Source organism: Chiloscyllium punctatum, unplaced genomic scaffold, assembly GCF_047496795.1.
Source record: "Chiloscyllium punctatum isolate Juve2018m unplaced genomic scaffold, sChiPun1.3 scaffold_130, whole genome shotgun sequence".
In the NCBI taxonomy this organism is placed as follows: Eukaryota; Metazoa; Chordata; class Chondrichthyes; order Orectolobiformes; family Hemiscylliidae; genus Chiloscyllium; species Chiloscyllium punctatum.
In genome coordinates this window covers 556,008-580,033 of record NW_027309864.1, presented here as the reverse complement: position 1 = coordinate 580,033, position 24,026 = coordinate 556,008, and the positions used below count along the sequence as shown (strand labels likewise).

Below are 24,026 nucleotides of genomic sequence, written 5' to 3'. Positions count from 1 at the left end.
ACATAGCCTTTCAAAGCCAGGTTTTCCAGCAATTCAGGGCCAGAACCTCATCTGTTATCTCCCTAAAAACATTTGTTTTCCCTTTCTCCAAAGTCACAAGGTTTCTATGAACAGCAGATAAACCACAGCATGTTGACATTAATGTCACAATTTTGGTTAGCTCAGTTTGCTGGACAGCTGATTTGCGATTCAGAGTGATGTCTGACATAACTCCACAGAGGCCAGTATCCCATCACCAGGTCACGCTTTGTTTACACATGCATAGCACAAGGGACCCTCCTGTTAATACCTGTCAGCCAGGGCTTCCTGATTGGACCAGATTAACAGCCCCAATCAGAGAACTCCATGAGAATCCCCCCCCCCCCCCCCCCGGCTGACATCCCTCCCACTTTAAGGCCTGTTCTTTTTCCTGTAGCTTCTCCTGGGGTGTTTTCGCACGGAGTCCAATTCCTCTGACTCTGCCTCAGATATGAGTGGCTTGTGTCAGTCCATGGCCCACCTCTTGTTCCCAGAATGAAGAAATTCATCTTCAGGTGGTAACAACATGGAGGCTGTGATATGTGATATGTCCATCTCATCCTCAGAAGTTTCTTCGATGCTCAGTGGAGGGGGAGAGTCCATGGTTTTGACAACCTTTCCGGATGTTCTGAGGGGCCAGGGAATGTCATGTGCCTGTCCCGTTTGTGAGGTTGCAGGTTTCATGTGCTTGTTCAAGATCATCTCTCCTACCCAAACTTTGTACATCACAGGACCTGACCTCATATCACTCATATCTCTTACCACGCAGGACCATTCCTGTCATTGCAATACCAAATTTCATCCTGTGAAGTAAACTGCCTCCCTCACTTAGTGGAGTTTTGTGTCTGGTATTAGTGTTCCTCATGCTGGTTCACCCCTCCCCACTTCAAGCCAGGTAAATCAGGTTTAACCTGATGTGGAGTCTTCTCCCCATTAGCAACTCTGCTGGAGCTGTCCATGTCGTTGTGTCAGGGGTGGTCCTAAAATCAAACAGGAACTAGGACATAAGTTTGTATTGAGTAAAAGTCTGAGCTGTTTCTTTCAGCCTGCCTTTAAAGTTTCAAGGTCACAGTGGTTCAGGCAGTATCCATGGAGACAAAGCAAGCTAACATTTCAGCTCTGATGGAGAGTCATCCAGACTCAAAACATTAGATTGCTCTCTCTCCATGGAATCTGTCAGATCTAATGTGATTTCCAGCATTTATTGTTTTCAGTACAAATTCCAGCATCTGCAGTAACTTGTTCTTTCAAAGATTGAACTACTTTTGCTGCCAGACTATTGAACAATGGATGGTATGGAGCTGTCCTTACATGCTGAATGTCATGAGACTTCAGGAAATAGTTAAATTATGGCTTGTTGTCTGTTATCAACACCACCACCAAGACCAGTATCCCATTACCAAGACACCCTTTATTTACACGTGCTTAGTATGTGACACTGACCTAGCTAACACTCCTAGAGTGAGTAGAACCCCTAACATTCCTGTTTCAATCTGTCAGCCAGGTCTCCCTGATTGGAGTCGAAACGTGTGGTGCTGGAAAAGCACAGTAGGTCAGGCAGCATCCAAAGAGCAGGAGAGTCGATGATTCAGACATTAGCCCTTCATCAGGAATGGCATTGGTCGACTCGCCTGCTCTTCCGATGCTGCCTGACCTGATGTGCTTTTCCAGCATCACATTTTTCAAAACTCTGACTCTCCAGTATCTGCTGTCTTCACTTTCTTCTCCCTGACTGGACCAGGTTAACAGCCCCAATCAGGGATCTCATATTCTATGGCTGACCTCGTTCCAATCACTACAGTGCCAACAGTGTGGGTTCACTTCCCACACTAGCTGAGGTTACCATGAAAGACTCTCCTTCTCAACCTCTCCCCTCACCTGAGGCGTGCTGACCCACAGCTTAAACCACAACCAGCTGTCGCTCTCAGATGAGAGAGCAGCCTAACGTCTGGTAAAACCACAGCCACTTCACTTTTACCAGCATTAACTTCAGTGACAGAACACTTCCCTTCCAGATCAGTTTTATTTCCAGGTTCCCAACGGCCATTTGCTTCCTTAACAGAAGGTGAGGAGCGTGTGGATGTGGGTGGGTGAACTTGAAGGCGTCTGACAAACGCTGAGGAAACATTTCCAGCCTCCCGACAAACACTCAGCTTTACAATCACACAGTTTCCGAGGAGCATCCATCAATCACATCGGTTAATAGGAAAGGCAAATGGAATTTGGGCCTTCATTTCCAAGGGAATGGAATGTAAAAGACGAGAAGTTTTACTAAAACTATTAAAGGCTGTAGTCGGACTACAGTTGGAATACTGTGAACAGTTTTGAAGACTCTGTGTCTAAGGAAAAGTAGGCTGGTATTAGAAGCATTCCAGGGAAGGTTCACTCACTGATCCTGGGTACTGTCTTATGGAGGAGAGGTTGAGTAAGTTGGGCATGTATTTGTTGGAGTTTGGATGAATGAGAGGTCACCTGATTGAAACTGACAAGATCCAAGGGGAAATTGACCTTTAGGCTGTTTCCCCTGTGTCAGAGAGTCCAGGACTTCTTCATCACAGACAGCTGTTGGGGCTGGGTAATTCTGTATATTCAAGGCTGAAATAGGTGTTTTATTAGGAAGGGAATTGGAGGTGACGGGGAAAGTGGAATTGAGGATGGTCAGATCAGCCATGATCGTGTTGAGTGGAGGAGCAGACTCAATGAGCCAAATGGCCGCCTGATGGGTTTTTTTCCCAAACAGATCTTCATTATAAATATGGATTCACAACAATATTATCATGACCACCGTTGTGGAGATGGGCAATTGTTTCAACTGTCATGGTGTGATTCAAAACCATTTGCCAGGCCATTCGTTGTGCCTCGAATGACAAATTGCCTGTTTCCCTCCTCAATATCTCTCCCAGCGTGTTGGAGATTTGGAGTGACAAAAATTAGTCACGTGGCTGGAACCAATATATTCTCTCCTGATGCCTGGCTTTACTCTGGCTCTTTGGTCTGTTGAGTAATTCTGTCACATAAGACCATAAGACATAGGAGTGGAAGTAAGGCCATTCGGCCCATCGAGTCCACTCCGCCATTCAATCATGGCTGATGGGCATTTCAACTCCACTTACCCGCATTCTCCCCGTAGCCCTTAATTCCTTGTGACATCAAGAATTTATCAATCTCTGCCTTGAAGACATTTAGTGTCCTGGCCTCCACTGCACTCTGCGGCAATGAATTCAACAGGTCCACCACATTCTGGCTGAAGAAATGTCTCCGCATTTCTGTTCTGAATTTACCCCCTCTAATTCTAAGGCTCAGCAAGAGGTGGTCAGAAAATTAACCTTTTTGAAACCACGACCAAATTCTCATTCAGGAATGCAAGGACCAGGGGTGGATGGGAAAATCGAATGAAGATCTGAAAGGATTTGAGTACAGGCCTGGAAGACACAGCACGACTAAAGGTGTTTTCGTCTGGAGTGAACCATTCTTAATAGACTCAGAGCATGGTAAGGTAGGTGAGAGCACATTCGATACTAAATGAGAAACAGATTCTCAAACTGTTTATCATGATACAGCAAGTGGTTGGAGGTGGATGACAATTACCAGATAGGGAGCTGAGGCATTGCTGTATACGTAGATGTTCACTGTTGCTAAAGGGTTAGTGGTGAGGGAGCTCCTTACAGTTGAAGGATCAGCACTGAGGGAGCTCTGTGCTTAGCGAGTTTTGAGAAGATTTGTTTCTGAGGTTAAGCTCAGGTTCCGCACTGTCAGAGGGTCAATGCTGAAGGAACTCTGCACTATTGGAGGGTCAGCAGTGAGGGGACATCGCACTGACGGAGTGTCAGCCCTGTGGGAGCTCCGCACTGTCAGAGCGTCAACGCTGAGGGAGCTCCACACTATGGGAGGGTAAGCGCGAAGGGAGCTCCGCACTGTGGGAGGGTCAGTGCCGAGGGAGCCCCGCACTGTGGGAGGGTCAGTGCCGAGGGATCCCTGCACTGTGGGAGGGTCAGGGCCGAGGGAGCCCCGCACTGTGGGAGGGTCAGCGCTGAGGGAGCCCCGCACTGTGGGAGGGTCAGTGCCGAGGGAGCCCCGCACTGTGGGAGGGTCAGTGCCGAGGAATCCCCGCACTGTGGGAGGGTCAGCGCCGAGGGAGCCCCGCACTTTGGGAGGGTCAGCGCCGAGGGAGCCCCGCACTGTGGGAGGGTCAGCGCCGAGGGAGCCCCGCACTGTGGGAGGGTCAGCGCTGAGGGAGCCCCGCACTGTGGGAGGGTCAGCGCTGAGGGAGCCCCGCACTGTGGGAGGGTCAGCGCTGAGGGAGCCCCGCACTGTGGGAGGGTCAGCACCGGGGGAGCCCCGCACTGTCGGAGGGTCAGCACCGGGGGAGCCCCGCACTGTGGGAGGGTCAGCGCCGAGGGAGCCCCGCACTGTGGGAGGGTCAGCGCTGAGGAAGCCCCGCACTGTGGGTGGGTCAGTGCTGAGGGAGCCCCACACTGTGGGAGGGTCAGTGCTGAGGGAGCCCCGCGCTATGGGATGGTCAGCGCTGAGGGAGCCCCGCACTGTGGGTGGGTCAGCGCTGAGGAAGCCCCGCACTGTGGGAGGGTCAGCGCTAAGTGAGACCTGCACTATGGGAGGGTCAGTACTGAGGGATCTCCATGACATTGGAGGGTCAACGCTGAGGGAGCTTCGCACTGTGGGAGGGTCAACGCTGAGGGAGCTCCGCACTGTGGGAGGGTCAACGCTGAGGGAGCCCCGCACTGTGGGAGGGTCAGTGCTGAGGGAGCCCCGCACTGAGGGAGGGTCAGCATCGAGGGAGCCCCGCACTGTGGGAGGGTCAGCATCGAGGGAGCCCCGCACTGTGGGAGGGTCAGCACTGGGGGAGCCCCACACTGTGGGAGGGTCAGCGCTGAGGGAGCCCCGCACTGTGGGAGGGTCAGCGCTGAGGGAGCCCCGCACTGTGGGAGGGTCAGCGCTGAGGGAGCCCCGCACTGTGGGAGGGTCAGCGCTGAGGGAGCCCCGCACTGTGGGAGGGTCAGCGCTGAGGGAGCCCCGCACTGTGTGAGGGTCAGCGCTGAGGGAGCACCGCACTGTGGGAGGGTCAGCGCTGAGGGATCTCTGTGCCATTGGAGGGTCAACGTTGAGGGAGCTTCGCACTGTGGGAGGGTCAACGCTGAGGGAGCTCCGCACTGTGGGAGGGTCAATGCTGAGGGAGCCCCGCACTGTGTGAGGGTCAGCGCTGAGGGAGCACCGCACTGTGGGAGGGTCAGCGCTGAGGGATCTCTGTGCCATTGGAGGGTCAACGTTGAGGGAGCTTCGCACTGTGGGAGGGTCAACGCTGAGGGAGCTCCACACTGTGGGAGGGTCAACGCTGAGGGAGCCCCGCACTGTGTGAGGGTCAGCGCTGAGGGATCTCTGTGCCATTGGAGGGTCAACGTTGAGGGAGCTTCGCACTGTCGGAGGGTCAACGCTGAGGGAGCCCCGCACTGTGGGAGGGTCAGTGCCGAGGGAGCCCCGCACTGTGGGAGGGTCAGTGCCGAGGGAGCCCCGCACTGTGGGAGGGTCAGTGCCGAGGGAGCCCCGCACTGAGGGAGGGTCAGTGCCGAGGGAGCCCCGAACTGAGGGAGGGTCAGTGCCGAGGGAGCCCCGTACTGTGGGAGGGTCAGCGCCAAGGGAGCCCCGCACTGTGGGAGGGTCAGTGCCGAGGGAGCCCCGCACTGTGGGAGGGTCAGGGCTGAGGGAGTCCCGCACTGTGGGAGGGTCAGCGCTGAGGGAGCCCCGCACTGTGGGAGGGTCAGCGCTGTGGGAGCCCCGCACTGTGGGTGGATCAGTGCTGAGGGAGCCCCACACTATGGGAGGGTCAGGGCTGAGGGAGCCCCGCACTGTGGGAGGGTCAGCGCTGAGGGCGCTCTACACTGTGGAAGGGTCAGCGCTGAGGGAGCCCCACACTGTGGGAGGGTCAGCGCTGAGGGAGCCCCACACTATGGGAGGGTCAGGGCTGAGGGAGCCCCGCACTGTGGGAGGGTCAGCGCTGAGGGCGCTCTACACTGTGGGAGGGTCAGCGCTGAGGGAGCCCCACACTGTGGGAGGGTCAGCGCTGTGGGAGCCCCGCACTGTGGGAGGGTCAGCGCTGAGGGCGCTCTACACTGTGGAAGGGTCAGCGCTGAGGGAGCCCCACACTGTGGGAGGGTCAGTGCTGAGGGAGCCCCACACTATGGGAGGGTCAGGGCTGAGGGAGCCCCGCACTATGGGAGGGTCAGCGCTGAGGGCGCTCTACACTGTGGAAGGGTCAGCGCTGAGGGAGCCCCACACTGTGGGAGGGTCAGTGCTGAGGGAGCCCCACACTATGGGAGGGTCAGGGCTGAGGGCGCTCTACACTGTGGAAGGGTCAGCACTGAGGGAGTACTGCATTGTCAGAGGGTGAGCTCTGAGACAACTCTGCACAGTGGCAGGTCAGGGTTATGGAAGCTCCACACTGTTGGATGGTCAGCGCTGAGGGAGCTCCGCACTGTCAGTCCTCTATCTTAAAGTATAAATCTCTTTAAATTCAGGTTCAGAGGAATTGGAAACCCTTGCAAAGAGGCAGGGTTACTGGATTGAAAAATCCTTTCCCATCTGTGTATCAGACAGGAGGGAGAATGGAGACCAATTTCTTGAACATCACAGAGAGGCTACAAACAGAAATGACTGAAAACATGTAGCAAGCACGTCTCCATTTGTTTCACAGATGGCAGTATTTCTGGTGGACACAGAAGGATGTGATGGTCATGAACGAAAGAAAAGCATAAGTGTTCAGTTGTCAGCGCTCAGCATGTTGCTCAGTTCATACATGGTGAGTAAAATGTGATCCAGTTTCAGCAACAGACCAAGAGAGAGGAAGACGATAGCAGACGACCGAAGTCCGCTTGAGCAAACAATGTGATGCTTGGAGTGTACTGTACGACACAGTTGAGCATGTGGGGTGTGTTATAACAGTCAGGGTGACACTCGAGGTGTGTTATAACAGTTAGTGTGGCACTCGGGGTGTGTTATAACAGACAGTGTGACACTCGGGGAGTGTTATAACAGTCAGTGTGACCCCAGGGTGTGTTATAACAGTCAGTGTGACACTCGGGGTGTGTTATAACAGTCAGTGTGACACTCGGGGTGTGTTATAACAGACAGTGTAACACTCGGGGTGTGTTATGACATTCAGCGTGACACTCGGGGTGTGTTATAACAGACAGCGTGACACTCGGGGTGTGTTGTAACAGACAGCGTGATACTCGGGGTGTGTTGTAACAGTCAGCGTGACACTCGGGGTGTGTTGTAACAGTCAGTGAGATACTCGGGGTGTGTTATAACAGTCAGTGTGATACTCGGGGTGTGTTGCAACAGTCAGTGTGACACTCGGGGAGTGTTATAACAGACAGTGTGACACTCGTGGTGTTTTAGAACAGTCAGTGTGACACTCGGGGTGTGGTATAACACAGTGCGACACTCGGGGTGTGTTAAAACAGTCAGTGTGACACTCGGGGTGTGTTATAACAGTCAGTGTGACACTCGGGGTGTGTTATAACAGTCAGTGTGACACTCGGGGTGTGTTATAACAGACAGTGTGATTCTTGGGGTGTGTTATAACACAGTGTAACACTCGGGGAGTGTTATAACAGTCAGCGTGACACTTGGGTGTGTTCTAACAGTCAGTATGACACTCGCGGTGTGTTATAACAGTCAGTGTGATACTCGGGGTGTGTTGTAACAGACAGCGAGACACTCGGGGTGTGTTATAACATACAGTGTGACACTCGGGGTGTGTTATAACGGACAGTGTGACACTCGTGGTGTGTTATAACAGTCAGTGTGACACTCGGGGTGTGTGGTATAACAGTCAGTGTGACACTCGGTGTGTGTTATAACAGTGTAACACTCGGGGTGTGTTATAACAGTCAGCGTTACACTCGGGGTGTGTTATAACAGTCAGTGTGACACTCGGTGTGTGGTATAACAGTCAGTGTGACACTCGGGGTGTGTTATAACAGTCAGTGTGACACTCGGGCTGTGATATAACGGATAGTGTGACACTCGGGCTGTGTTATAACAGTCAGCGTTACACTCGGGGTGTGTTATAACAGAGAGTGTGACACTCGGGGTGTGTTATAACAGTCAGTGTGACACTCGGGGTGTGTTATAACAGTCATTTTGACACTCGGGGTGCGTTATAACAGAGAGTGTGACACTCGGGGTGTGTTATAACACAGTGTGACACTCGGGGTGTGTTATAACAGTCAGTGTGGCTTTCGGGGTGTGTTATAACAGTCAGTGTGACACTCGGGGTGTGTTATAACAGAGTGTGACACTCGGGGTGTGTTATAACAGACAGTGTGACACTCGGGGTGTGCTATAACAGTCAGTGTGACACTTGGGGTGTGTTATAACAGACAGTGTGACACTCGGGGTGTGCTATAACAGACTGTGTGAAACTTGGGGTGTGTTATAACAGTGTGACACTCGGGGTGTGTTATAACAGACAGTGTGACACTCGGGGTGTGTTATAACAGACAGTGTGACACTCGGGATGTGTTATAACAGTGTGACACTCGGGGTGTGTTATAAGAATCAGCATGACCCCAGGGTGTGTTATAACAGACAGTGTGACACTCGGGGTGTGTTATAACAGACAGTGTGACACTCGGGGTGTGTTATAACAGTGTGACACTCGGGATGTGTTATAAGAATCAGCGGGACCCCACGGTGTGTTATAACAGACAGTGTGATACTCGGGGTCTGTTATAACAGTCAGTGTGACACTCGGGGTGTGCTATAACAGTCAGTGTGACACTTGGGGTGTGTTATAACAGACAGTGTGACACTCGGGGTGTGCTATAACAGACTGTGTGAAACTTGGGGTGTGTTATAACAGTGTGACACTCGGGGTGTGTTATAACAGACAGTGTGACACTCGGGGTGTGTTATAACAGACAGTGTGACACTCGGGATGTGTTATAACAGTGTGACACTCGGGGTGTGTTATAAGAATCAGCATGACCCCAGGGTGTGTTATAACAGACAGTGTGACACTCGGGGTGTGTTATAACAGACAGTGTGACACTCGGGGTGTGTTATAACAGTGTGACACTCGGGGTGTGTTATAACAGTGTGACACTCGGGATGTGTTATAAGAATCAGCGGGACCCCACGGTGTGTTATAACAGACAGTGTGACACTCTGGGTGTGTTATAACGGACAGTGTGACACTCGGTGTGTGATATACCAGTGTGACACTTGTAGTGTGTTATAACAGTCATTGTGACACCAGGGGTGTGTTATAACAATCAGCGTGAACACAGGGTGTGTTATCACAGACAGTGTGACACTCGGGGTGTGTTATAACAGTCATTGTGACACTCGGGGTGTGTTGTAACTGTCAGTGTGACATTCGGGGTGTGTTGTAACTGTCAGTGTGACACTCGGGGTGTGTTCTAACACTCAGTGTGGCTTTCGGGGTGTGTTATCACAATCAGTGTGACACTCGGGGTGTGTTATAACAGAGTGTAACACTCGGGGTGTGTTATAACAGTCAGTGTGACACTCTGGGTGTGTTATAACGGACAGTGTGACACTCGGTGTGTGATATACCAGTGTGACACTTGTAGTGTGTTATAACAGTCATTGTGACACCAGGGGTGTGTTATAACAATCAGCGTGAACACAGGGTGTGTTATCACAGACAGTGTGACACTCGGGGTGTGTTATAACAGTCATTGTGACACTCGGGGTGTGTTGTAACTGTCAGTGTGACATTCGGGGTGTGTTGTAACTGTCAGTGTGACACTCGGGGTGTGTTCTAACACTCAGTGTGGCTTTCGGGGTGTGTTATCACAATCAGTGTGACACTCGGGGTGTGTTATAACAGAGTGTAACACTCGGGGTGTGTTATAACAGTCAGTGTGACACTCGGCGTGTGTTATAACACAGTGTGACACTCGGGGCCTGTTAAAACAGTCAGTGTGACTCTGGGTGTGTGTTATAATAGACAGTGTGACACTCGGGGTGTGTTCGAACGGACAGTGTGACACTCGGGGTGTGTTATAACGGACAGTGTGACACTCGGGGTGTGTAAGAACAGACAGTGTGACACTCGGGGTGTGTTATAACAGACAGTGTGACACTCAGGGTGTGTTATAACAGTCAGTGTGACTCTCGGGGTGTGTTATAACAGTCAGTGTGACTCTCGGGGTGTGTTATAACAGATAGTGTGACACTCGGGGTGTGTTATAACAGACAGTGTGGCACTCGGGGTGTGTTATAACAGACAGTGTGACACTCGGGGTGTCTTATAACAGTCAGTGTGACACTCGGGGTGTGTTATAACAGATAGTGTGACACTCGGGGTGTGTTCTACCAGACAGTGTGACACTCAGGGTGTGTTATAACAATCAGTGTGACCCACAGGGTGTGTTATAACAGTCAGTGTGATACTCGGGGTGTGTTATAACAGTCAGTGTGACTCTCGGGGTGTGTTATAACAGTCAGTGTGACACTCTGGGTGTGTTATAACAGTCATTGTGACACTCGGTGTGTGGTATCACAGACAGTGTGACACTCGGGGTGTGTTATAACAGTCAGAGTGACACTCGGGGTTTGTTATAACATTCAGTGTGATACTCGGGGTGTGTTCTAACAGTCAGTGTGACACTCGGAGTGTGTTATAACAGAGAGTGTGACACTCGGTGTGTGTTATAACAGACAGTGTGACACTCGGGGTGTGTTGTAACAGTCAGTGCGATATTCGGGGTGTGTTGTAACAGTCAGTGTGACACTCGGGGTGTTTTATAACAGTCAGTGGGACACTCGGGGTGTGTTCTAACAGTCACTGTGACACTCGAGGTGTGTTATAACAGTCAGTGTGACACTCGGGGTGTGTTATAACACAGTGTGACACTCGGGGTGTGTTATAACAGAGTGTGACACTCGGGGTGTGTTATAACAGTCATTGTGACACTCGGGGTGGGTTATAACAGTCTGTGTGACACTCGGGTTGGGTTATAACAGTCAGTGTGACACTAGGGGTGTATTATAACATTCAGTGTGACACTAGGGGTGTATTATAACATTCAGTGTGACACTCGGGGTGTGTTATAACAGACAGTGTGACACTCGGGGTGTGTTATGACATTCAGCGTGACACTCGGGGTGTGTTATAACAGACAGCGTGACACTCGGGGTGTGTTGTAACAGACAGCGTGATACTCGGGGTGTGTTGTAACAGTCAGCGTGACACTCGGGGTGTGTTGTAACAGTCAGTGAGATACTCGGGGTGTGTTATAACAGTCAGTGTGATACTCGGGGTGTGTTATAACAGTCAGTGAGATACTCGGGGTGTGTTATAACAGACAGTGTCACATTCTGGGTGTGTTATAACGGACAGTGTGACACGCGGGGTGTGTTATAACAGTCAGTGTGACACTCGGGGAGTGTTATAACAGACAGTGTGACACTCGTGGTGTTTTAGAACAGTCAGTGTGACACTCAGGGTGTGGTATAACACAGTACGACACTCGGGGTGTGTTAAAACAGTCAGTGTGACACTCGGGGTGTGTTATAACAGTCAGTGGGACACTCTGGGTGTGTTATAACAGACAGTGTGATTCTCGGGGTGTGTTATAACACAGTGTAACACTCGGGGAGTGTTATAACAGTCAGCGTGACACTTGGGTGTGTTCTAACAGTCAGTATGACACTCGCGGTGTGTTATAACAGTCAGTGTGATACTCGGGGTGTGTTGTAACAGACAGTGAGACACTCGGGGTGTGTTATAACAGTCAGTGTGACACTCGGGGTGTGGTATAACAGTCAGTGTGACACTCGGGGTGTGTTATAACAGTCAGTGTGACACTCGGGGTGTGTTATAACAGTCAGCGTGACACTCGGTGTGTGGTATCACAGACAGTGTGAAACTCGGGGTGTGTTGGAACAGACAGTGTGACACTCGGGGTGTGTTATAACGGACAGTGTGACACTCGTGGTGTGTTATAACGGTCAGTGTGACACTCGGGGTGTGTGGTATTACAGTCAGTGTGACACTCGGTGTGTGTTATAACAGTGTAACACTCGGGGTGTGTTATAACAGTCAGCGTTACACTCGGGGTTTGTTATAACAGTCAGTGTGACACTCGGTGTGTGGTATAACAGTCAGTGTGACACTCGGGGTGTGTTATAACAGTCAGTGTGACACTCGGGATGTGTTATAACAGTGTGACACTCGGGGTGTGTTATAAGAATCAGCATGACCCCAGGGTGTGTTATAACAGACAGTGTGACACTCGGGGTGTGTTATAACAGACAGTGTGACACTCGGGGTGTGTTATAACAGTGTGACACTCGGGATGTGTTATAAGAATCAGCGGGACCCCACGGTGTGTTATAACAGACAGTGTGACACTCTGGGTGTGTTATAACGGACAGTGTGACACTCGGTGTGTGATATACCAGTGTGACACTTGTAGTGTGTTATAACAGTCATTGTGACACCAGGGGTGTGTTATAACAATCAGCGTGAACACAGGGTGTGTTATCACAGACAGTGTGACACTCGGGGTGTGTTATAACAGTCATTGTGACACTCGGGGTGTGTTGTAACTGTCAGTGTGACATTCGGGGTGTGTTGTAACTGTCAGTGTGACACTCGGGGTGTGTTCTAACACTCAGTGTGGCTTTCGGGGTGTGTTATCACAATCAGTGTGACACTCGGGGTGTGTTATAACAGAGTGTAACACTCGGGGTGTGTTATAACAGTCAGTGTGACACTCTGGGTGTGTTATAACGGACAGTGTGACACTCGGTGTGTGATATACCAGTGTGACACTTGTAGTGTGTTATAACAGTCATTGTGACACCAGGGGTGTGTTATAACAATCAGCGTGAACACAGGGTGTGTTATCACAGACAGTGTGACACTCGGGGTGTGTTATAACAGTCATTGTGACACTCGGGGTGTGTTGTAACTGTCAGTGTGACATTCGGGGTGTGTTGTAACTGTCAGTGTGACACTCGGGGTGTGTTCTAACACTCAGTGTGGCTTTCGGGGTGTGTTATCACAATCAGTGTGACACTCGGGGTGTGTTATAACAGAGTGTAACACTCGGGGTGTGTTATAACAGTCAGTGTGACACTCGGCGTGTGTTATAACACAGTGTGACACTCGGGGCCTGTTAAAACAGTCAGTGTGACTCTGGGTGTGTGTTATAATAGACAGTGTGACACTCGGGGTGTGTTCGAACGGACAGTGTGACACTCGGGGTGTGTTATAACGGACAGTGTGACACTCGGGGTGTGTAAGAACAGACAGTGTGACACTCGGGGTGTGTTATAACAGACAGTGTGACACTCAGGGTGTGTTATAACAGTCAGTGTGACTCTCGGGGTGTGTTATAACAGTCAGTGTGACTCTCGGGGTGTGTTATAACAGATAGTGTGACACTCGGGGTGTGTTATAACAGACAGTGTGGCACTCGGGGTGTGTTATAACAGACAGTGTGACACTCGGGGTGTCTTATAACAGTCAGTGTGACACTCGGGGTGTGTTATAACAGATAGTGTGACACTCGGGGTGTGTTCTACCAGACAGTGTGACACTCAGGGTGTGTTATAACAATCAGTGTGACCCACAGGGTGTGTTATAACAGTCAGTGTGATACTCGGGGTGTGTTATAACAGTCAGTGTGACTCTCGGGGTGTGTTATAACAGTCAGTGTGACACTCTGGGTGTGTTATAACAGTCATTGTGACACTCGGTGTGTGGTATCACAGACAGTGTGACACTCGGGGTGTGTTATAACAGTCAGAGTGACACTCGGGGTTTGTTATAACATTCAGTGTGATACTCGGGGTGTGTTCTAACAGTCAGTGTGACACTCGGAGTGTGTTATAACAGAGAGTGTGACACTCGGTGTGTGTTATAACAGACAGTGTGACACTCGGGGTGTGTTGTAACAGTCAGTGCGATATTCGGGGTGTGTTGTAACAGTCAGTGTGACACTCGGGGTGTTTTATAACAGTCAGTGGGACACTCGGGGTGTGTTCTAACAGTCACTGTGACACTCGAGGTGTGTTATAACAGTCAGTGTGACACTCGGGGTGTGTTATAACACAGTGTGACACTCGGGGTGTGTTATAACAGAGTGTGACACTCGGGGTGTGTTATAACAGTCATTGTGACACTCGGGGTGGGTTATAACAGTCTGTGTGACACTCGGGTTGGGTTATAACAGTCAGTGTGACACTAGGGGTGTATTATAACATTCAGTGTGACACTAGGGGTGTATTATAACATTCAGTGTGACACTCGGGGTGTGTTATAACAGTCAGTGTGACACTCGGGGTGTGTTATAACAGTCAGCGTGACACTCGGGGTGTGTTATAACAGACAGTGTAACACTCGGGGTGTGTTATGACATTCAGCGTGACACTCGGGGTGTGTTATAACAGACAGCGTGACACTCGGGGTGTGTTGTAACAGACAGCGTGATACTCGGGGTGTGTTATAACAGTCAGTGTGACCCCAGGGTGTGTTATAACCTCAGTGTGACACTCGGGGTGTGTTATAACAGTCAGTGTGACACTCGGGGTGTGTTATAACAGACAGTGTGACACTCGGGGTGTGTTATGACATTCAGCGTGACACTCGGGGTGTGTTATAACAGACAGCGTGACACTCGGGGTGTGTTGTAACAGACAGCGTGATACTCGGGGTGTGTTGTAACAGTCAGCGTGACACTCGGGGTGTGTTGTAACAGTCAGTGAGATACTCGGGGTGTGTTATAACAGTCAGTGTGATACTCGGGGTGTGTTATAACAGTCAGTGAGATACTCGGGGTGTGTTATAACAGACAGTGTCACATTCTGGGTGTGTTATAACGGACAGTGTGACACTCGGGGTGTGTTATAACAGTCAGTGTGACACTCGGGGAGTGTTATAACAGACAGTGTGACACTCGTGGTGTTTTAGAACAGTCAGTGTGACACTCAGGGTGTGGTATAACACAGTACGACACTCGGGGTGTGTTAAAACAGTCAGTGTGACACTCGGGGTGTGTTATAACAGTCAGTGTGACACTCTGGGTGTGTTATAACAGTGTGATTCTCGGGGTGTGTTATAACACAGTGTAACACTCGGGGAGTGTTATAACAGTCAGCGTGACACTTGGGTGTGTTCTAACAGTCAGTATGACACTCGCGGTGTGTTATAACAGTCAGTGTGATACTCGGGGTGTGTTGTAACAGACAGTGAGACACTCGGGGTGTGTTATAACAGTCAGTGTGACACTCGGGGTGTGGTATAACAGTCAGTGTGACACTCGGGGTGTGTTATAACAGTCAGTGTGACACTCGGGGTGTGTTATAACAGTCAGCGTGACACTCGGTGTGTGGTATCACAGACAGTGTGAAACTCGGGGTGTGTTGGAACAGACAGTGTGACACTCGGGGTGTGTTATAACGGACAGTGTGACACTCGTGGTGTGTTATAACGGTCAGTGTGACACTCGGGGTGTGTGGTATTACAGTCAGTGTGACACTCGGTGTGTGTTATAACAGTGTAACACTCGGGGTGTGTTATAACAGTCAGCGTTACACTCGGGGTTTGTTATAACAGTCAGTGTGACACTCGGTGTGTGGTATAACAGTCAGTGTGACACTCGGGGTGTGTTATAACAGACAGTGTGACACTCGGGGTGTGTTATGACATTCAGCGTGACACTCGGGGTGTGTTATAACAGACAGCGTGACACTCGGGGTGTGTTGTAACAGACAGCGTGATACTCGGGGTGTGTTGTAACAGTCAGCGTGACACTCGGGGTGTGTTGTAACAGTCAGTGAGATACTCGGGGTGTGTTATAACAGTCAGTGTGATACTCGGGGTGTGTTATAACAGTCAGTGAGATACTCGGGGTGTGTTATAACAGACAGTGTCACATTCTGGGTGTGTTATAACGGACAGTGTGACACTCGGGGTGTGTTATAACAGTCAGTGTGACACTCGGGGAGTGTTATAACAGACAGTGTGACACTCGTGGTGTGTTAAAACAGTCAGTGTGACACTCGGGGTGTGTTATAACAGTCAGTGTGACACTCTGGGTGTGTTATAACAGACAGTGTGATTCTCGGGGTGTGTTATAACACAGTGTAACACTCGGGGAGTGTTATAACAGTCAGCGTGACACTTGGGTGTGTTCTAACAGTCAGTATGACACTCGCGGTGTGTTATAACAGTCAGTGTGATACTCGGGGTGTGTTGTAACAGACAGTGTGACACTCGGGGTGTGTTATAACAGTCAGTGTGACACTCGGGGTGTGTTCTAACAGTCACTGTGACACTCGGGGTGTGTTATAACAGTCAGCGTGACACTCGGTGTGTGGTATCACAGACAGTGTGAAACTCGGGGTGTGTTGTAACAGACAGTGTGACACTCGGGGTGTGTTATAACGGACAGTGTGACACTCGTGGTGTGTTATAACAGACAGTGTGACACTCGTGGTGTGTTATAACAGTCAGTGTGACACTCGGGGTGTGTGGTATAACAGTCAGTGTGACACTCGGTGTGTGTTATAACAGTGTAACACTCGGGGTGTGTTATAACAGTCAGCGTTACACTCGGGGTGTGTTATAACAGTCAGTGTGACACTCGGTGTGTGGTATAACAGTCAGTGTGACACTCGGGGTGTGTTATAACAGTCAGTGTGACACTCGAGCTGTGATATAACGGACAGTGTGACACTCGGGCTGTGTTATAACAGAGAGTGTGACACTCGGGGTGTGTTATAACAGTCAGTGTGACACTCGGGGTGTGTTATAACAGTCATTGTGACACTCGGGGTGTGTTATAAAAAACAATGTGACTCTCGGGGTGCGTTATAACAGAGAGTGTGACACTCGGGGTGTGTTATAACACAGTGTGACACTCGGGGTGTGTTATAACAGTCAGTGTGGCTTTCGGGGTGTGTTATAACAGTCAGTGTGACACTCGGGGTGTGTTATAACAGACAGTGTGGCTTTCGGGGTGTGTTATAACAGTCAGTGTGATACTCGGGGTCTGTTATAACAGTCAGTGTGACACTCAGGGTGTGCTATAACAGTCAGTGTGACACTCGGGGTGTGTTATAACAGACAGTGTGACACTCGGGGTGTGCTATAACAGACTGTGTGAAACTTGGGGTGTGTTATAACAGTGTAACACTCGGGGTGTGTTATAACAGACAGTGTGACACTCGGGGTGTGTTATAACAGACAGTGTGACACTCGGGATGTGTTATAACAGTGTGACACTCGGGGTGTGTTATAAGAATCAGCGGGACCCCACGGTGTGTTATAACAGACAGTGTGACACTCTGGGTGTGTTATAACGGACAGTGTGACACTCGGTGTGTGATATACCAGTGTGACACTTGTAGTGTGTTATAACAGTCATTGTGACACCAGGGGTGTGTTATAACAATCAGCGTGAACACAGGGTGTGTTATCACAGACAGTGTGACACTCGGGGTGTGTTATAACAGTCATTGTGACACTCGGGGTGTGTTGTAACTGTCAGTGTGACATTCGGGGTGTGTTGTAACTGTCAGTGTGACACTCGGGGTGTGTTCTAACAGAGTGTGACACTCGGGGTGTGTTATAACAGTCAGTGTGACACTCGGGGTGTGTTATAACACAGTGTGACACTCGGGGCCTGTTAAAACAGTCAGTGTGACACTGGGTGTGTGTTATAATAGACAGTGTGACACTCGGGGTGTGTTCTAACGGACAGTGTGACACTCGGGGTGTGTTATAACGGACAGTGTGACACTCGGGGTATGTAAGAACAGACAGTGTGACACTCGGGGTGTGTTATAACAGACAGTGTGACACTCAGGGTGTGTTATAACAGTCAGTGTGACTCTCGGGGTGTGTTATAACAGTCAGTGTGACACTCGGGGTGTTTTATAACAGTCAGTGTGACACTCGGGGTGTGTTATAACAGATAGTGTGACACTCGGGGTGTGTTCTACCAGTCAGTGTGACACTCAGGGTGTGTTATAACAATCAGTGTGACCCACAGGGTGTGTTATAACAGAGAGTGTGACACTCGGGGTGTGTTATAACAGACAGTGTGACACTCGGGGTGTGTTATAACAGTCAGTGTGACTCTCGGGGTGTCTTATAGCAGTCAGTGTGATACTCGGGGTGTGTTATAACAGTCAGTGTGACTCTCGGGGTGTGTTATAACAGTCAGTGTGACACTCGGGGTGTGTTATAACAGTCATTCTGACACTCGGTGTGTGGTATCACAGACAGTGTGACACTCGGGGTGTGTTATAACAGTCAGAGTGACACTCGGGGTGTGTTATAACATTCAGTGTGATACTCGGGGTGTGTTCTAACAGTCGGTGTGGCTTTCGGGGTGTGGTATAACAGTCAGTGTGACACTCGGGGTGTGTTATAAAAAACAATGTGACACTCGGGGTGTGTTATAACAGAGAGTGTGACACTCGGTGTGTGTTATAACAGACGGTGTGACACTCGGGGTGTGTTGTAACAGTCAGTGCGATATTCGGGGTGTGTTGTAACAGTCAGTGTGACACTCGGGGTGTTTTATAACAGTCAGTGGGACACTCGGGGTGTGTTCTAACAGTCACTGTGACACTCGAGGTGTGTTATAACAGTCAGTGTGACACTCGGGGTGTGTTATAACACAGTGTGACACTCGGGGTGTGTTATAACAGAGTGTGACACTCGGGGTGTGTTATAACAGTCATTGTGACACTCGGGGTGGGTTATAACAGTCTGTGTGACACTCGGGTTGGGTTATAACAATCAGTGTGACACTAGGGGTGTATTATAACATTCAGTGTGACACTCGGGGTGTGTTATAACAGTCAGTGTGACACTCGGGGTGTGTTATAACAGTCAGTGTGATACTCGGGGTGTGTTATAACAGACAGTGTGACACTCGTGGTGTGTTATAACAGTCAGTGTGACACTCGGTGTGTGGTATAACAGTCAGTGTGACACACGGGGTGTGTTCTAACAGTCAGTGTGGCTTTTGGGGTGTGTTATAACAGTCAATGTGACACTCAGGGTGTGTTATAGCAGTCAGTGTGACGCTCGGGGTGTGTTATAGCAGTCAGTGTGACACTCGGGGTGTGTTATAACAGACAGTGTGACACTCGGGGTGTGTTATCACAGTCAGTGTGACACTCGGGGTGTGTTGTAACAGTCAGTGTGACACTCGGGGTGTGTTATAACAGTCAGTGTGACACCCGGTGTGTGTTATGACAGTCAGTGTGACACTCGTGGTGTGTTATAACAGTCAGTGTGACCCCAGGGTGTGTTATAACAGTCAGTGTGACACTCGGGGTGTGTTATAACAGTCAGTGTGACACTCGGGGTGTGTTATAACAGACAGTGTAACACTCGGGGTGTGTTATGACATTCAGCGTGACACTCGGGGTGTGTTATAACAGACAGCGTGACACTCGGGGTGTGTTGTAACAGACAGCGTGATACTCGGGGTGTGTTGTAACAGTCAGCGTGACACTCGGGGTGTGTTGTAACAGTCAGTGAGATACTCGGGGTGTGTTATAACAGTCAGTGTGATACTCGGGGTGTGTTATAACAGTCAGTGAGATATTCGGGGTGTGTTATAACAGACAGTGTCACATTCTGGGTGTGTTATAACGGACAGTGTGACACTCGGGGTGTGTTGCAACAGTCAGTGTGACACTCGGGGAGTGTTATAACAGACAGTGTGACACTCGTGGTGTTTTAGAACAGTCAGTGTGACACTCGGGGTGTGGTATAACACAGTGCGACACTCGGGGTGTGTTAAAACAGTCAGTGTGACACTCGGGGTGTGTTATAACAGTTAGTGTGACACTCGGGGTGTGTTATAACAGTCAGTGTGATACTCGGGGTCTGTTATAACAGTCAGTGTGACACTCGGGGTGTGCTATAACAGTCAGTGTGACACTCGGGGTGTGTTATAACAGACAGTGTGACACTCGGGGTGTGCTATAACAGACTGTGTGAAACTTGGGGTGTGTTATAACAGTGTGACACTCGGGGTGTGTTATAACAGACAGTGTGACACTCGGGGTGTGTTATAACAGACAGTGTGACACTCGGGATGTGTTATAACAGTGTGACACTCGGGGTGTGTTATAAGAATCAGCATGACCCCAGGGTGTGTTATAACAGACAGTGTGACACTCGGGGTGTGTTATAACAGACAGTGTGACACTCGGGGTGTGTTATAACAGTGTGACACTCGGGATGTGTTATAAGAATCAGCGGAACCCCAGGGTGTGTTATAACAGACAGTGTGACACTCTGGGTGTGTTATAACGGACAGTGTGACACTCGGTGTGTGATATACCAGTGTGACACTTGTAGTGTGTTATAACAGTCATTGTGACACCAGGGGTGTGTTATAACAATCAGCGTGAACACAGGGTGTGTTATCACAGACAGTGTGACACTCGGGGTGTGTTATAACAGTCATTGTGACACTCGGGGTGTGTTGTAACTGTCAGTGTGACATTCGGGGTGTGTTGTAACTGTCAGTGTGACACTCGGGGTGTGTTCTAACACTCAGTGTGGCTTTCGGGGTGTGTTATCACAGTCAGTGTGACACTCGGGGTGTGTTATAACAGAGTGTGACACTCGGGGTGTGTTATAATAGACAGTGTGACACTCGGGGTGTGTTCTAACGGACAGTGTGACACTCGGGGTGTGTTATAACGGACAGTGTGACACTCGGGGTGTGTAAGAACAGACAGTGTGACACTCGGGGTGTGTTATAACAGACAGTGTGACACTCAGGGTGTGTTATAACAGTCAGTGTGACTCTCGGGGTGTGTTATAACAGTCAGTGTGACACTCGGGGTGTGTTATAACAGTCATTGTGACACTCGGTGTGTGGTATCACAGACAGTGTGACACTCGGGGTGTGTTATAACAGTCATTGTGACACTCGGGGTGTGTTATAACAGTCAGTGTGATACTCGGGGTGTGTTATAACAGTCAGTGTGATACTCGGGGTGTGTTCTAACAGTCAGTGTGACACTCGGGGTGTGTTATAAAAAACAATGTGACACTCGGGGTGTGTTATCACAGAGAGTGTGACACTCGGTGTGTGTTATAACAGACAGTGTGACACTCGGGGTGTGTTGTAACAGTCAGTGCGATATATTAGGGTGTGTTGTAACAGTCAGTGTGACACTCGGGGTGTTTTATAACAGTCAGTGTGACACTCGGGGTGTTTTATAACAGTCAGTGGGACACTCGGGGTGTGTTCTAACAGTCACTGTGACACTCGAGGTGTGTTATAACAGTCAGTGTGACACTCGGTGTGTGTTATAACACAGTGTGACACTCGGGGTGTGTTATAACAGTCATTGTGACACTCGGGGTGGGTTATAACAGTCTGTGTGACACTCGGGTTGGGTTATAACAGTCAGTGTGACACGACGGGTGTATTATAACATTCGGTGTGACACTCGGGGTGTGTTATAACAGTCAGTGTGACACTCGGGGTGTGTTATAACAGTCAGTGTGATACTCGGGGTGTGTTATAACAGGCAGTGTGATACTCGGGGTGTGCTATAACAGACAGCGTGATAATCGGGGTGTGTTGTAACAGTCAGCGTGACACTCGGGGTGTATTATAACAGACAGTGTGACACTCCTGGTGTGTTATAACAGTCAGTGTGACACTCGGTGTGTGGTATAACAGTCAGTGTGACACACGGGGTGTGTTCTAACAGTCAGTGTGGCTTTTGGGGTGTGTTATAACAGTCAATGTGACACTCGGGGTGTGTTATAGCAGTCAGTGTGACCCTTGGGGTGTGTTATAGCAGTCAGTGTGACACTCGTGGTGTGTTATAACAGACAGTGTGACACTCGGGGTGTGTTATCACAGTCAGTGTGACACTCGGGGTGTGTTATCACAGTCAGTGTGACACTCGGGGTGTGTTATCACAGTCAGTGTGACACTCGGGGTGTGTTATAACAGGCAGTGTGACACTCGGGGTGTGTTATAACAGACAGCGTGATAATCGGAGTGTGTTGTAACAGTCAGCGTGACACTCGGGGTGTGTTGTAACAGACAGTGTGACACTCGGGGTGTGTTAAAAGAGATAGTGTGACACTCGGGGTGTGTTATTACGGACAGTGTGACACTCGTGGTGTGTTATAACAGTCAGTGTGACACTCGGGGTGTGTTATAACAGTCAGTGTGACACTCGGGGTGTGTTATAACATACAGTGTGACACTCGGGGTGTGTTATAACAGTCGGTGTGACACTCGGGGTGTGTTATAACAGTCGGTGAGACACTCGGGGTGTGTTATAACAGTCGGTGTGGCTTTCGGGGTGTGGTATAACAGTCAGTGTGACACTCGGGGTGTGTTATAACAGTCAGTGTGACACTCGGGCTGTGATATAACGGACAGTGTGACACTCGGGCTGTGTTATAACAGAGAGTGTGACACTCGGGCTGTGTTATAACAGAGAGTGTGACACTCGGGGTGTGTTATAACAGAGAGTGTGACACTCGGGGTGTGTTATAACAGTCAGTGTGACACTCGGGGTGTGTTATAACAGTCACTGTGACACTCGAGGTGTGTTATAACAGTCAGTGTGACACTCGGTGTGTGTTATAACACAGTGTGACACTCGGGGTGTGTTATAACAGTCATTGTGACACTCGGGGTGGGTTATAACAGTCTGTGTGACACTCGGGTTGGGTTATAACAGTCAGTGTGACACGACGGGTGTATTATAACATTCGGTGTGACACTCGGGGTGTGTTATAACAGTCAGTGTGACACTCGGGGTGTGTTATAACAGTCGGTGTGGCTTTCGGGGTGTGGTATAACAGTCAGTGTGACACTCGGGGTGTGTTATAACAGTCAGTGTGACACTCGGGCTGTGATATAACGGACAGTGTGACACTCGGGCTGTGTTATAACAGAGAGTGTGACACTCGGGGTGTGTTATAACAGAGAGTGTGACACTCGGGGTGTGTTATAACAGTCAGTGTGACACTCGGGCTGTGTTATAACAGTCACTGTGACACTCGGGGTGTGTTATAACAGTCAGTGTGACACTCGGTGTGTGGTATAACAGTCAGTGTGACACACGGGGTGTGTTCTAACAGTCAGTGTGGCTTTTGGGGTGTGTTATAGCAGTCAGTGTGACCCTTGGGGTGTGTTATAGCAGTCAGTGTGACACTCGTGGTGTGTTATAACAGACAGTGTGACACTCGGGGTGTGTTATCACAGTCAGTGTGACACTCATGGTGTGTTCTAACAGTCTGTGGCTTTTGGGGTGTGTTATAACAGTCAGTGTGACACCCGGTGTGTGTTATAACAGTCAGAGTGACACTCGTGGTGTGTTATAACAGTCAGTGTGACACTCGGGGTGTGTTCTAACAGTCAGTGTGGCTTTTGGGGTGTGTTATAACAGTCAGTGTGACCCTCGGGGTGTGTTATAGCAGTCAGTGTGACACTCGTGGTGTGTTATAACAGACAGTGTGACACTCGGGGTGTGTTATCACAGTCAGTGTGACACTCGGGGTGTGTTATAACAGTCAGTGTGGCTTTCGGGGTGTGTTATAACAGTCAGTGTGATACTCGGGGTGTGTTATAACAGTCAGTGTGACACTCGGGGTGTGTTATAACAGTCAGTGTGATACTCGGGGTGTGTTATAACAGTCAGTGTGACACTCGGGGTGTGTTATAACAGTCAGTGTGACACTCGGGGTGTGTTATAAGAGTCAGTGTGACACTCTGGGTGTGTAATAACACACAGCGTGACATTCGGGGTGTGTTATAACAGTCAGTGTGACACTAGGGGTGTGGTATAACGGACAGTGTGTTTCTCGGGGTGTGTTAAAACACAGTGTGACACTCGTGTGCTTTAACAGTCAGTGTGACACTCGGGGTGTGTTATAACACAGTGTAACACTCGGGGTGTGTTATAACAGTCAGCGTGACACTCGGGGTGTGTTGTAA

General features: G+C 49.8%; 1 protein-coding gene across 1 annotated transcript in view; it reads left to right on the top strand.

The window, feature by feature from the left end:
• LOC140471624 (uncharacterized) overlaps positions 1–24,026 on the top strand; it is a 247,244-nt gene that overhangs the window by 10,974 nt on the left and 212,244 nt on the right. The window contains exons 3-4 of the mRNA XM_072567433.1: positions 3,377–3,514; positions 6,725–6,829. Of these exons, the coding sequence (XP_072423534.1) occupies positions 3,377–3,514; positions 6,725–6,829 (243 nt within the window). The remainder of the gene's footprint in view (positions 1–3,376; positions 3,515–6,724; positions 6,830–24,026) is intronic.